Source organism: Carcharodon carcharias, chromosome 3, assembly GCF_017639515.1.
Source record: "Carcharodon carcharias isolate sCarCar2 chromosome 3, sCarCar2.pri, whole genome shotgun sequence".
Classification (NCBI taxonomy): domain Eukaryota; kingdom Metazoa; phylum Chordata; class Chondrichthyes; order Lamniformes; family Lamnidae; genus Carcharodon; species Carcharodon carcharias.
The window spans coordinates 137,134,845-137,150,857 of NC_054469.1; the positions used below are offsets into that span (position 1 = coordinate 137,134,845).

The window sequence follows — 16,013 nt, forward strand, 5'->3', positions numbered from 1 at the left end:
CATACCAATGATGAACTACCACCATCACTTCATCTGTCGTCCCCAGCTCAGATACTGGTCTTGCACACTTAAAGGCTAGTATTGTTCAGCTGTGAGTGATTAGTATTGGCGTTCTGTGCACATGTGCAGACCAAATTTATTAAACAAGCATTAGGAACGTCTGTCTGACATCATGTAGCATCTCTTTTGACACTTCTGGTGTCACTAGTGCCCTTTCCAGCATGAGTCACCATGCGGGCCATGCTGGAACTGGCTGGCAGCATGGTCAGCCTTTGAGGCTTTGGAGCTCAATTTCATGGCCATTGGAGGTGGTTCAAAGGAGGTTTACTAGATTGATACCTGGAATGAGTGGGTTGTCTTATGGGGAAAGATTGGACAGACTGGGCTTGTTTCCACTGGAGTTTAGAAGAGTGAGGGGTGACTTGATTGAAGTATACAAGATCCTGAATGGTCTCAACAAGGTGGACATCGAAACGATGTTTCCTCTTGTGGGTGAGTCCAGAACTAGGGGGCATTGTTTTAAAATTAGGAGTCGTCCTTTTAGGACAAAGCTGAGGAGAATTTCTTTCTCTCAGAGGGTTGTACGACTTTGGAACTCTCTGCTTCAAAAGGTGGTGGAAGGAGGTCATTGAATATTTTTAAGGCAAAGGTGGATAGATTGTTGTTAGGCAAGGGAATAAAAAGTTATCGAGGGTAGATGGCAATGTGGAAATCAAAACACAAGAAGATGAGCCATGATCTTATTGAATAGCAGAGCAGGTTCAAGGGGCCGAATGGTCTACTCCTGTTCCTATTTCTTATGTTCATTTTTTCAGGATGGGGACCACTGGAATCACATTCAACTCTTAGGAACATGGTGGAGTTTAGAGAGTTCCTGTTAGTCTGAGGAGCAAGGTAGTGTATATGAGGAAATTTATAAGACATCTAAGGTAACAATTTACAATTTTTGCCAGTTGATAAGAAATAGTTGCTAATTATCAGCAACCAGATGGTACAACTCCAATTTTATTCCTAAAACTTAGTACAAAAGTGAAAGTATTAATGAATCAGGCTGTTGAATTATTTACACTGTCATCATGTTTCTACCAAGATTGGCTTTTCATTCCTGCACCAAAACTAACCATGCATTTAGATATATAAAACAAGAGCCTATCTTTCAGAGGCAGAATTTGGTCTATGATTGATTTGCATTTTTCAAAATTTTTTGATTTTTTTCACCAAAGGCAAAAATAAGCTCTTTAAAAAAAATGGAAAATGGCTTCAGTTGTACCAGCCTTCCTAATATTAAGACTGGTTTCTCTCCAGCACACTGATATTCTATCATCTTTATTGTATTAGATCATTGAAAAAATCGACAAAGCAGAAAGATTTGAACTGAACCTTTCCTACATAGGTGCAATTTTTTGAGGGAGGGCAATAATCCTGCCCCCATCCTGTCTCTGTCTTTGCACCTCAATAGCATTTTAGCAGAATTTCTTGTAATGGCTTTTCATATGGCACAGCAATGTAAGGTATATGTTATGAGTGATAGAGATCTGGGTCTTCAGATTTCTTGTTCAGTTGCCATGTACTGTGCAGGGGCAAACTAGTCCCTAAAAGACATGTTATTACTTCCAGTGCCAATGTCTTAAGGGCCAGGTTAGTATTGTTAAGAAAGATCTTTGTTTTTGGCCTTTTGAATTAAATAAAATGTTTTTGTTGCTTCTGTTCTTATTGCAGATGCTGCTTACTCTTTAAATTTAGGGAATGAGGCTGTGTTTAGTAGTATATATTATAAATTAAATTAAAATATAATACAATTCACCAGAAGCTGGCAGTACAGAAAGCTTGTTCCATCAGGTTTCTTTTTAACTCACCCCTTTAATATTTCTGCTGCATTTAAGGCCCAGGCAGCACTGGGACTTCCTCGCAGATCTTAATAGGACCCAATAGAGCCCTTGCAGCAGCATTCAATGTCTACCAATGTGGTTGGCTCTTAAGTGTCTCAGAAGTGGCCTAGTTAAGCTACTCAGTTGTATTAAATAACAGAAGGATCACCATTACCTTTTCAGAGCAACAAGGGATGGTTAATAAATGTTGCCCTTGCCAGCGATATTCATACCCTGAGAATTAATGAAAATTTAGTATGCTTTTACAACTCACAGATCATGCTTTATAAATCTATATGGATTCTTTGAGGGGTAACAAAGTGAGTGAAAATAATTCAGTCCATCTGAAGTTTCAAAAAGCTTGACAGTATTTACATCAGAGAAGCAGGTCATTCAGCCCAATCCAATCCATGTTGCTGTGTAAGCTATACATAAAACTCCTCCCATCCCTCTTCATCCAACCCTATCAGCGTAAATCTCTATTCCTTTCTCCCTCATCTACTTACTAAGCTTCGCCTTTCATGCATCTATTATTTGCTCAAACTACTCCTTGTGACAGCAAGTTTGACATTCCAACCACACTCTGGGTAAAGCAGTTCTCCTGAATTGCCAATTCAATTTATTAGTGATCATCTTGTATTTATGGCTTTTAGTTTTGGTCTCCCTTACAAGTGGGAACATCTGCTCTATATCTATCCTATCAAACCTTTAATATTCTCAAAGGCCTTTATCGAGTCACTTCTCTCTTCTAAACATAACTACTAGTAAACTCGGTTCTTCAGCAAGAAAAGTAGACGACTCTTAGCATTAATGCGGGCTCCATATTTGCAAGGTCAGGGGAGGATGTTTCATTTGCAACAAAAGTTGCAAAGGGACACTGATAGCTTAAGTGAGTGGACAAAACTGTGGCAGGCAGAGTTCAAAGTTGGAAAGTGTGAGGTTATCCATATTAGACTTAACAATGATAGATCAGAGCACTTATTAAATGGTGAGAAGCAAGGAGCTGTAGAGGAGTAGAGAAATTTAGAGGTTTATAATGAGAAATCACAAAAAACTAATGGACAGCAACCAAAAATATTGAAAAAGACTAATACTAGCCTTTATCTCAAGGAGACTGGAATACAAAAGATTGGGAATTATGCTAAAGTTGTATAAACCACTTCTAAAATTGTGTGTCAGATTCTGAACACCACATCTCAAAGGGCATATTGCCTTGGAGATTCACCAGAATTCTACTGGGGCTAAAAGTGTTAAATTGTGAACACAGGTTGCAAGTCAAACATAAATTCCGATGACTATAGAATATTGTTGTGTAATTTAATTGAAGTGTTCAAGATGATTAAAGGAATTTATAGGATGGGTAGAAAAAAAACTTATTTCTTCTAGCAAAGGAATCCAAAACGTGGGGCATAAATTTAGGAGACTCAGTAATATCAGAAAACACTTCTTCACATAATAGACACCAGGAACACTCTCCCCCAAAAAGCTGTTGAGCCTAGGATAACTGAACATTTCAAACTGATATTGATAGATTTTTGTTAGATGTTGATATTAAAGGTAGGTGAATGGAGTTAAGATACAGATCAACTGTGTTGGAACAGGCTTGAGGGGATAAATGGACTATTTCTGTTACCATGGTACCATGTTCCTATTTTCTGTTCCATCTGCAGAGCTTATGTTTGGCTATCAAGTTTAAATTGTTTTACAAATACCCAGATAAAGGAACTGAGATACAAGCCTGAAATATAAAATAAATCAAATTCTGTTACCTCACAGTTATATGTTTCAATATACTTTATGTTGGTGCAGAGGAAACATAAGTGATCAAGCTTGTCTCAGGTTTTGACCAACTAATATTCTTTTCTTTGAATAAAAAAATTTAGGAGAACATTCAGTTATTAGTATAATAGCTAAATGCTCATGGAGTAGTTACAAATTATTCAGATAAACTGGCAACAGAAGATGTGGTGATAAATGGGAAATTCTCTTCCAGGGAAAAAAAGTTACCAGTGGAATTTCACAGGGTTCTGGGATTCCTGCTTTTTACAATCCTTGTGAATGATATGGAACCGTCTGTCTATTAATTTACTAATAGCCCAAAGCTATTTGTCCAGGTACAATGCAGAAATGAGAGTGAAATGAGAGTAAGGAAGATCCATATATTATGAATGTTTATTTTAGGTGGGCCAGTCAGTCAAGCAAAACCCTATGAGGAAACAATCAAATACATACCCTTCAAGTGATCACTGTTAATACGTCAGGGAGGGATATGCTCAATCAAACTGATGGTACATGCAAGGCGTGTAGGTAATGGGTAGAAAATAAGTTGATAAATTTCAATAACATGTCAAATGTCTTCCTGAATTCTAAGCAGGAAACACCCATTGCCTTACCCATACCCATCAGTTCTGTAACCTCAATGAATTGCAGTCAATTGGTTGAACTTGGCCTGTCCCTTCTGAACCATTGTTGGATCTCCCGAACAGAGCTGTATTCTTCCAAGTGATCTCCTTTATATTCTCGCTTAAGTAAAGCATCAAAATCCCCCTTTTTCAGTGGTAAGAACAGTTACAAAATAATGATTTAATAATTCTACCAGTTCCTGTCTTCGGATATCACTTTCCCACTGTTAAAGCGTCCTATGACTACTCATCTCTTTCCCCTAATGTACTTAAATACCTTGTTATATATTTATAAAGTTGCTCTTTAAAAGTTCATCAATTTCTTGGCCTGCCTCTTTTTGTTTTATATCTTTTTCATATGCTCTTTGTTCCTGTACATTTATACACCCCATCCTTAGCCTTTAAAACCTTCAATGACATATTTTCATTCATATTGGTTTTACTCTTCCATTTAATCCTCAACGTGTTTCTAGGATAAATTACCTTTACAATGCGAAGAAAATGGTGGAGCAGCTAAAATTTGAAGGAGGGATAACAAGAAATGATTCAAGTGATTCATCAGAGCAATTATTAAAATATTTTTGTTTAACCCTTTGAATCAGCAGATGGTTGAGGATTTACTGAGCCCAAAACTGTACAGTCAAATTGACACATATAGTTGAAGCCAAAACACTTTTTCCTAACTGACATTTTGAGAATCCTCGTGCTAATAGGCTGAGTAGCTTTGCTAAGACACTTTTTGAAATGAGGATCAATAACACTAATTTCATTTATAAAAGAAGAACTGATAAAGACGCACTCAGTAATACATATAAAATAAATTTTTAAAAATCTTCAAAGGACTTATTTCCTAATGGCATTGCACTTATAGGTGGTGCTAAAGACAGAACTTTACATGACTAATTGACCATACAACGAGCAAGATTTCCACCAAAACCTCATCTTGAATGCACAATATTTCAGCTCAAAATCTCAACTTTGCTAAGCAAAATTGCAAACTCCTTTCAGGCCAACTAAACAAGATTATGGCCCCAGCAACCTTCCACACCTCTTTAATTTCTCATCCACAACCACTCCTCCTTATTTGGTTGTATTTCACTTCCTCCAATGTTCAACCTCTCAATTTTCCTCTGACCAGAACTCCCCTTCCTCAACATTCCCTTCCCCTCTGACTGTCTTCTTCCTATCACCTACTCCTCTTCCCTCCCCAATCTTGCACATTAGTTCCATTAATCCCATTCACAACCTAGTTTGTCCTAAAGAAATCAAATTGTATTGACCACCCCCTGAGCAACACCTTTGGAAATTATATTAGTCAGTGTCCCGTCATCTCTGTAGGAAAGCAATCATTGAAACACATTTTCATATAGCAGTACAATTAACATTTTATAATTGTAATTTAAGCTTTATAAAATAAAATTCTATAATTCAAACTGAATGATGAATATTTTGTATACAACACCTCTCTGAAAGTTGGTTTCCCTTGAAAGAAATTAGTGTTTTTCCTGCTCTTTGGAGGGTTAAAATTTGGATTCAGAAATATGCAGCCATTTGCTATTGCTTCTAGAGGTGCAGGGCCTTCATAAGGGAATCCTAGTCCCACAAAAACCTAAAGTATGAAACAAGTATTTTACAAATTAATACTTCACTCATCACTTTCATCACACAACAATTCATACAGTTTTTCCCATTAAGATGCATTGATGGATATTCTTCAGTAGAAAGTTTGCTCTCTTTAGGGCATGGAATGAGCACAACACGTGGATGGTGGTGTGGGGCAGGGGGTGGTGTTGTTGGTGGTGGTGTGTATAAGTGCAGTGGGGAAGAAGGGGGAATTTGCGGTGGAACTCGTTTCTGCTTTCTCCAAGCCTCACTGAAAAGCAATTGTATCTGTTGTACAATAGCTATCAATGGAGCCCACAACATAATATCCCAATAGCAACCAATGAGAGTTTGATCACCATTAGGGAATTGACAAAACATCAAGAAAACAACTATAGCTATAAATTGTTACTTTGTACAACATGGATCAGACTGTCCCCTGGTGTAGAGGATGAATGCAGAGTTTCTACAATTATTAGCATTTTAATTCTCCAGAATATTATCAAATATACATCAGTCTTCAAACATGCATAAATTTGGAGGGGCAAATATTCTGTCCCTGCAATGAACAATTTCATAAGTCAATCCTCAGTTAATTCAGCCAGTAAATCAGGGTCCCCAATCTGTGGATTGCAACCTGGGACAAGCAGTTAGGGTCGTGAGCTTCCCCCTCCTCCGAGGCAGCAATGATCACTGTGGAGATGAAACCAGGCCCTGATAAAAATGAAGGTGAACCATGTTCAGGAAAAAGTGTTTGGCAATGCTTACTTGTTGCATAAAAATAACAATTACATGACTTAACCCCCATGTTTGTAAACAAATAAGCTCTACACTTGTGACATTGATACAATCTACATTGCTGAACCTTGAGCTAACTCGCATAGTTTAAGCGTGTTTTGAAGCAAACAAGTTTTTTTTAAAGGAGGTGTTCTTCTTTTAAAAATAGCATGATAATCTTTAAGATCACATTCACAGAGATTATTGGCAAAATTCTCAATTATTGAAAATATATTGGAGGGCAGGGATTAATCAAGGACAGTCAGCAGGGTTTTGTTAAGGGGAGGTCATGTCTGACCAATTTCATTGAATTTTTCGAAGAGGTGACCAGGTGTGTAGATAAGGGCAATGCATTTGACGTAGTCTCCTTGGACTTCAGCAATGCTTTTGATAAGGTCCCACTTGGGAGACTGATAACAAAGGTAAGAGCCCATGGGATCCAAGGCAATTTGGCAAATTGGATCCAGAATTGGCTGAGTGGCAGGAAACAGAGGGTGATAGTCAAGGAGTGTTTTTGTGACTGGATGCTTGTGTCCAGTGGGGTTCCACAGGGATCGGTGTTGGGTCCTTTACTGTTTGTGGTATATATAAATGATTTAGACCTGAATGTAGGAGGGTTGATCAGTAAGTTCACAGATGACACAAAAATTGGTGGGGTTGTAAATAGTGAGGAGGATAGCCTTAGATTACAGGAGGATACAGATGGGCCGGTCAGATGGGCTTATCAGTGGCAAACGGAATTTAATCCGGATATGTGTGAGGTGATGCACTTGGGCAGGACAAACAAGGCACGGGAATACATGATGAATGGTAGGACCCTGAGAAGTACCGAGAATCAGAGGGACCTTGGTGTACATGTCCACTGGTCCCTTAAGGTAGCAGGACAGGTATATATGGTGGTTAAGAAGGCATATGGGATACTTGCCTTTATTAGCTGAGGTATAGAATATAAGAGCAGGGAGGTTATGCTGGAACTGTATAAAACACTGGTTAGGCCACAGCTACAGTATTGCATGCAGTTCTGGAATCCGCGTTATAAGAACGATGTGATTGCATTACAGAGGGTGCAGAGGAGATTCACCAGGATGTTGCCTGGGCTGGAGAGTTTTAGTCATGAGGAGAGATTGGATGGACTGGGGTTATTTTCCCTGGAGGAGAGGAGATTGAAGAGGGACATGATTGAAGTGTATAAAATTATGACTGGCATAGATAGGGTAGACAGGAAGGAATTTTTCCCCTTGGTGGAGGGATCAATACCCAGGGGGCATAGATTTAAGGTAAGGGGCAGGAGGTTTAGAGGGGATGTGAGAAAGAATTTTTTCACCCAGAGAGTGATGGGAATCTGGAACTCACTGCCTGAAAGGTAACATTTTAATAGTATTTGGATGTGCACTTGCGATGCCATGGCATACAAGGCTGTGGGCCTAGTGCTGGAAAATGGGATTAGAATAGTTAGGTACTTGTTTGACTGGTGCAGGCTCGATGGACCAAAGAGCCTTTTTCTGTGCTGTAGACCTCTATGACTCTATATTCAGAAAACAAAATTCCTCAGTAGAAACAAGTCATTTCAATTCTTAAACTTTCAAGGTATCTGTCATACCACATAACCCTCACTGAAGGACAGAGCTTTGTATTCCCATGACATCTTTCTACAGAGAGTATCATTCAAGGATACCTCTATGCTGCACTCATGATCTGGATACAAAGTATTGGTATATCAGATTTTCAGAAAGAAAATATCTTAAAAAGAGTCTCACCCTAAATAAAAATAAAATAATCTAAATAAATTGGGCTGGATTTAAATCCATGTCCCCAAAAATGAATGTGCTAAGCTATTGAGTCACTTAGTTCACATTTTTTTCTTACTTCTTTCATTGGATGTAGGCATCGCTAGCAAAGCCAGCATTTGTTGCTCATTCCTAATTGCCCTTGAATTGAGTGGCTTGCCACGCCATTTCAGAGGACAGTTAAGAGACAACCACATTGCTGTGGGTCTGGAGTCACATGTAGGCCAGACCACGTAAGGATGGCAGATTTCGTTCCCTAAAGGACATTAGTGAATTAGATGGGTTTTTATGACAATTGACAATGGTTTCATAGTCACTGTTACTGAGGCTAGCTTTTCAATTCGAGATTATTAATTGAATTTAAATTCCACTAGCTGCTGTGGTGGGACTTGAACCCTTGTCCCCAGAACATTAGCCTGGACCTCTGGATTACTAGTCCAGTGACATTACCAATACGTTATGCACCATTTGCCCCTGAACTTCAGAAAGTTATTTTCAATGTTAAGGTAAGTACCACCAAATATCGATTGTAAAGTAATGTTTTTATTTGAAAAAAATATCAAAATTGACTTCTGGGAGCTTTCTTCTTTCAAGCCATTAGGATTGAATCATGTGTAAAAGAAAAACTAACTTTATACAAAACCTTATCAAATCTCTTACAATGTTTCAAAAGCCTTGACTTATGGTGAATTACTTTTAAGTATAGTGACTGTTGTTATGTAGACACTTTGCTGCTATTCTGTACAGGCAACACCCCACCAATTAATCTGCTTATAATGATGTTGCTAGTGGAATGAATGCCAACCAGGGCACTAAAAGAAAGCTCTACTCTTCTCTGAATAGTGTCTTAGGATCTCCAGCGTCCACTTGAGCCAGTGAAACAGACAGATGCAGTCTTAGTCTAAGGAAGAGACCTCTGGCAAACTGATACTTTACTGGCTTCAGAAAAGTCTGGATTGAGAAAAGATTATTCAGGTCAATTACTCCTTTTCTTCCACCCGCAATGTATTATTTGTTTATCACACATATCTTTTGTGTGATAAATATTCTGCAAAATGTTTCCCTGTCGGTCCCCAAAAAGTAAACTGAACATGCTTCAAAATATCTGTCCAACATATTACATTATATATCCTTATCAGTTGTTTTCCTTGGCATGGTATTTTCAGGACCCCAGTAGTTCAAGAACTTTACACATTTCTACATTTGATCATCTGTCTAAACTTTCCTTATAACCTTCAATTGTATTTCCAATTAAATATTAATTTGTGTCTTTTTTTTATAAAGTGTTACTTGATAAAATGTTATTTGGTTCAACTGGGTCAGTCACCTATAACTCAGAAAGGAAACAACAATTCATTCACATTTGAGACTTAGTTAATTTATTTCCTCTCATCCTGCACGCAGTCCAAATGAAATAACCTGCTTACATCTAAATTATCAATTCCTCCCAACATTTTAAAATCCTTGATTATGCCTTTTCTCAGTCCTCTCTTCTCCAATGAAAAAAAGAATAGCTCTCTGATTCGCTCTTCAGAACTTGAAGCTATAATCCCCCAGAAACATCCCAGTTTCTCTTTCCTTAAGTTTTCCCAATGCACCAATTGATGTCCTTTTCAAGATATAGTACTAAATGGCACAATATAGAGTCAATAACACATCCTGCATTTCTGGCAGATAGTCATGCAGGCAGGAAGCTTGAGTCGGAGAACTGGAGCTACAGTGTGCATTCCGAATGTGGTCTGACCACTAATCTATAGAGGGTTATAATGAAATGGTTTGATCTTATAGTAAAGCTCATTCTACGATACATTACAGACCCTTTGTCAGTTAATAAAATTCTAGTTCACAATGCATCATTCAGTTGGATCTTCTAGGATGCAGGAAACTTTAGCTGAAGTATATTTTCAGTGCTTTCAAAATGATTTTTACTATTTATCTCTGGAGGACCCACCTCTTGGATATTTTAATAGGTAGCACCACCTGCCTTGTATCTGTGTGCACATGTAAGAGTCCAAAAAACTAGTTCAGACTATATGAAGTGCATATTACCTTTGTAACGTTTTTGTCCTAGACATAACTGACATTTTCTTGTTTAGAAAGTGATTGATTCCTTAGCATCGTAACTTCTTCCAATGCCTCAGATAAGGAAAGCTGAGAATAATACTGTGTGGGTATATTATATATGTTTCTTGCCATTTGGTTAGGCATTAGGTGAAATCTCATGCTCTGTTTGGCTTTATTAGTACAGGACTTGCCCAAAGGGTGGGGAGGTTCCCCTCGAAATTAACATTAACCAAGCAAATACCACACCCTATTTTCAAACGTATACAGAAAAACACTGAAATAATTAGATTTGAACATCAGATGTGTTAAGTGAATTTTATGAATTGTTCCCTTCCATGATCCATTGCTTCCTCCAATAATGCATTGACCATGCTTTAAGTTATTAAACCACGTCATTTTACATATTCAAGTTTTTGCTATCTTCCAGAATTTTCACTAATTGTTTGGCATAACTCAGTAATGAAATAATACAATACACAATTGCTAGTCACAATACTTATTACATTGCACATACTGTTATTAGCATTTAATAATGTGCAAGCTGTTAATTCCAATCCCTCAGAATTAGTCTTTGCTTTCATAGGGTGTTTCATGTTGCCACTATGTTCTTGTAGGTTTCATATTTTAAAATTCCTACTTTTATTCATTTTTCTTTTAGTCGCTATTTAACCTATTTTTTTCATTTAAGTATTCAAAGACTCAACACCTCTCATGTATGCATATTAAATCTTACCCCAGCCTTTTTTTTATTTTACATGCTTCCAGTCATTGTGTTTATCATGGTTTGATGGATTATTATTTCTAATTTTAAAAATTGTACTTTTGCATTTACTTAAATGTTCCAAGAAAGCAATTATATAAATATGCTATTTGTGTCCATCAATGTGATAATCAATTACTTCATTATAAATTGTTAATATCTGACAAACCTTAGTCCCTCTTAACAAGAGATGAAGGTCATACCCACTGAGGATTCCATGATTAATTACAAAATTGGGTAAAAGGACATTATGTTCATTGTGAAATGTACCATGGATCTCAGCGTAATTTCTGACAATATCCAGGAAAGATGTTTTATCCTGTAAAAATCAGGAGGCATAATTAGAAATAGAAGAGTCTCTACCTTGGCCAATATAAGCTTTTAATACAAAAATTTCATATAATTTAGCTTTATTAAATTACACCAAAGTTTAAAAAAAGGCATGCATAATTTGAAAATGCTTTTGAACCGACTCAAAATGGTTTTTAACTTGTTTAATTTTTTTTTAGCGGAATGTCACTATGTACAGATTGCATCATAACCTTCCAAGTAAGATACAATATATTCAGAAAGATAGTAAAGTTGTTTGAACATGGTTTTGGAAACATGCCTGTAACAGATAATACTCAACATAACCATTAAAATTCTTGAAAGAGGTAACTAGGTTGCAAAATGAGAAATGTCCAGTAGATACAAGGTAATTTACTTAGACGTTCAGAAGAGAATTTCGTAACATTCTCTCAAATGACTATCAGAAAATAGTCAGGGTGAATGGAATAGATCACAGATTTTTCCAAATGGCTGAAGAATCTGTTTTACAACAGACACCAGCGATAGAAAAAAAAGAAAAAATACTGTATTTGGTAAGGCAACAAAGCATTCCACAGAGATCTGTTCTGAGTTCACTACTGTTCACATTATTTTTGAATGATATGGAATATGTCATAAAATTTACTGATGACTTGTTAACAGATAATAAACAGTAATGAGATTGATAGTGTCCAGAGGGACTTAGGTCATTTAACATGGGCTGAAAAATGGTAGAGAGGGAGGGAGAGAGGAAGGGAGAAGGCGTCAGATAAAATTATATGTAACAAATGCATTTAAAGACAAGAAAATGTCTTGCATGAAAGGGTCCTATTTTGTAGTTGACAATCATAACTGTGGGACTGGGAAAATTACAGCTCCAATGGATGCATCCGTTTAAAGTCGGTGGATTCAAAGGGGTAAGATATCAAAAGGTCCCATTTTAACATCTGGCAGTGGAATGGAAAATTCAATAAGTGTCTCCTATTAAAGGGTGAAGCAGCCATTAAAATTTCAGGAAGTGCTACGTTTAAATAAACTACCAGACAATACAGAACTAATTCAAAGCATAAGACCAAGGGCAACCAAAACAAATTTTCCATGCATTGTCCTTTAACGTTCAGATGCTGAAACATGAGGCCGGGTTTTTTTGGCATCATGGAAACTTTGGGGAACTTTTAAAATGGCGGGCGGAATCGGTGGTGGGGTACAGGGTCCAGATGTGACTCCCACATGTGGGAAACTTGAACGCAACAGGGCTGTTTGAACTCAGTGGTGGGTTCAAATAGACCTGATTTTCACTGGAGGAAAGGTCTGCAGAGTAGGAGTTACAAATCTTTGGAGAGGTTGTAAATGCTCTTGAAGGGTGAGTAAAGCAAAACTATCAAGCTGTCAAGTTATTTGACAGTTCTACCCCACCCCCACTCCCCAGGGCCCCACACCCCCAGAGTGAAAATCACACCAGTTGGGGCACTTTTTCCTGGGGCGGGTATGACAAGCCAGGAAATTTCTTGACTTGAGCTCCCCACCTCGGGAGTGCAAATTCGGCCGAAGGTGTCCAAGATTCTCTGGACACTGATCAGAGTTCAAAATATGGGCAAGTGGCTACTTCAAAACCCTTCTGGAATTGAAGGTTATAACAAAATCAATAATCTATTGAATCACATGGAACATTTTGCAATGGCATTGGCATCATTCACTCCCAGCTTAGCTGCAGAATCATTAAACAATTCCTTATCCTGCCTCCAATCTCAAAATAGCACTTTCTACCATCCACCATACTATTTCCCACAACTTTCCTCCTGTAAACTCTTTGAGTTTGGAAAATACTGCCAAACTGGACCGAATGCATCCAAACCCTTTTCATTTAGGACCTTTAGAACTAGAGAGAGGACACTTTCATCACATCAGTATATAGTGAATTTTGAATTTAAATCCTGCAGGAAATTCCAGGACGGTGTGAAATTTTGCACCACTGGCCAGCGTGTTGGTTTCCTGACACCATCCCACACCAGGTCATTTTTCCAGAGGCGGGATGGAGGCAGCAGGGCCAATTACGGCTGTTTAAAGGCCTATTTAGACCTATTGTCAGAGGTCAACAGGAATTTTCCAGCTGGTCTCCAGGCACCGTGAGGTGTTGAGGAACAATCCAACTGGAGATAGCCTCTTAGTGGCAATCAGGGGAGCCAGTGCCTAAAAGCTCTCCCCACCGCAGGCCAATCTACGGACGGGCTATCGCTCCAAAATGATGGCCTGGGTGCTCAGTCTATTTTTTGTTTAAAGCTTTAAAAAATTGGAGGGCATCTTAAAATGGAGGCACTCTCCCTCTTACTAATGTGAAAAGGCAGCCTGCTGCTTTTTCAGTGCTAGGGGTCCTCCTATTGGCCCTCCAGCTTCGAGAGCCTGCCCTCCGGCTAGTTGGCTAATTCAGGGAAAATCACAGCCAGGTGACTGTTTCTCAGTGCAGGTTTCTGATCCTTATTAAATGGACATCAGGGTTCTGAAGCCTGTGAGGATAATTCTGTCTCAGTGTCTAACCCACTGAACCACAAAGACTCCCATATGGGAACAATTGTACAAGTTTGTTTGCAGTTACTAAATAGAAAATAATTAATCTGTTAAATACCTGCAAATCCTTTCAACCCTATTTTCTTTTGTTCCCTATTTCTATTTCCTTTCTTAAGTCCAACACTAAGCTTTTAGCACCTGGGCTAGGCAGTAATATATTCTTCAGGATAAAAAATGTCATAAAAATATCAACATCTTAAAGGGTAAAAGACGACAGCACATACCTTCCAATAGTCTGCCAGTTTGCCATAAACCAGAGCTTTATTAGTTCTTTGGATTTTATTAAGGAGAGTGGTGTTACTACGATTCAAATGCTGCTCCACCACAAAGCCCAGAAAACTGTTATCAGGCGTATGGGCTGCAAATACATTGGAAAATACAATATAAATTAAACGGTCTTGAGGGCGCTAACTGGTTGCTAACACATCTATTTACTTCACTTATTAAACAAATATTTTTCAAAGGATTTAAAGGCCTTTATGGATATGAGCTAATGCCATCTGTCTGCTTGAGTTGTGAAAATGTGATAATATTGTTAATCATATTTGTTGCAATAAATTGACATATAGCTTTGAAGAAAACAACCCATGCTAAACTGATGTTTACTTGCTATCTTCATTTCCATTCAGCCTGTGACAAAAGCTTAATGAATTGGGCTGCTGATTATTAGTGTAAATCATTATATTCATATAAAATATTCACAATAAGAAGATAAAAATGCTATTTACATGTACTTTCTTAACTTCCTGTTGTCACTTTTCCTCTCCCCATTATCAATGACAACATCCGCATTTATAAGGGGTTTTACAAGTGTCAGTAAAATTGTTTTCTGAGTGTTTTCCCCCACAAGCATTTTTCTCAGTAACTGGAAATTTGATAATTAAAAAAAGGACTTAAACATAAAACCTTTACATCAAAAATTACATTTATCCAACATGTAAAATAAAGAACAATTTCAAAATCTTTCTTCAGGTAAATGTAATCAAGTATGTTTACTTTAAAACAGGGATGATGTATGTGAGCAGCCATGGTATCATACTTGACCCCAAGATGAACTTTGACCACATATCTGCACCTATTTCCACCCTTGCCTCAATTCATCTGTTGCTGAAACCGTCATCTGTGCCTTTATTACCTCTGGACTTGACTATTCCAATACAATACTGGCTGCTGGCCAAGCACATCCTATGGTCTGTAAACTTGAGGTTGCTCAAAATTCTACTGCCCATGTCCTAATTTGCGCCAAATAGTCTAATGTCCCAGTGTCCCTCGGGGAAGGAAATCTGCCTTCTTTGCCTGGTCTGGCTTACGTGTGACTCCAGACCCATAGCAATGGTTGACTTTTAACTGCCCTCTGAAATGGCTTAGCAAGCCATTCAGTTCCATCGAGCTGCTACACAAAAGGCAAGGAATAAAATGACCGCACGGATCACCCAACATCGACTTAGGCACTGGAAATGACAAAGGCACACCCTGCCCTGTGACCCTGCAAAGTCCTTCTGTTGGAACTGTGGGTTGACAAGTCCCCGGGTCCTGGTGGATTTCATCCCAGGGTCTTAAAAGACATGGTGAGTGAGATAGTTGATGCATTGGTTTTAATCTTCCAAAATTCCCTAGATTTGGGGAAGGTGCCATTAGATTGGAAAATAACAAATATTCCCTTTATTCAAAAAAGGAGATAGAGAGAAAGCATGAAACTACAGGCTGGTTAGCTTACAGGGAAATGTTAGAAGCTATTATTAAAGACGTCACAGCAGGGCACTTAGAAAAGTTAAAGGTAATCAGGCAGAGTCATCATGGTTTTGTAAAGGGGAAATCATATTTAACCAACTTATTGGAGTTCTTTGAGGAAGTAACATGTGCTGTGGATAAAGGGGAA

General features: G+C 38.1%; 1 protein-coding gene across 11 annotated transcripts in view; it reads right to left on the reverse strand.

Moving 5' to 3' along the window:
* The window catches only part of LOC121275620 (alpha-1,6-mannosylglycoprotein 6-beta-N-acetylglucosaminyltransferase A-like), a 110,471-nt gene that overhangs the window by 15,833 nt on the left and 78,625 nt on the right, over positions 1-16,013 (reverse strand). For 7 of the 11 annotated variants that reach the window (XM_041183095.1, XM_041183100.1, XM_041183099.1 and 4 more), the window contains exons 11-13: positions 14,359-14,492; positions 11,430-11,579; positions 5,733-5,879 (exon numbers count right to left, since the gene is read on the reverse strand). In XM_041183095.1, coding sequence (XP_041039029.1) covers positions 5,733-5,879; positions 11,430-11,579; positions 14,359-14,492 — 431 coding nt within the window. The remainder of the gene's footprint in view (positions 1-5,732; positions 5,880-11,429; positions 11,580-14,358; positions 14,493-16,013) is intronic. The other 4 variants (XM_041183103.1, XM_041183101.1, XM_041183102.1 and 1 more) reach the window with 3 other exon arrangements.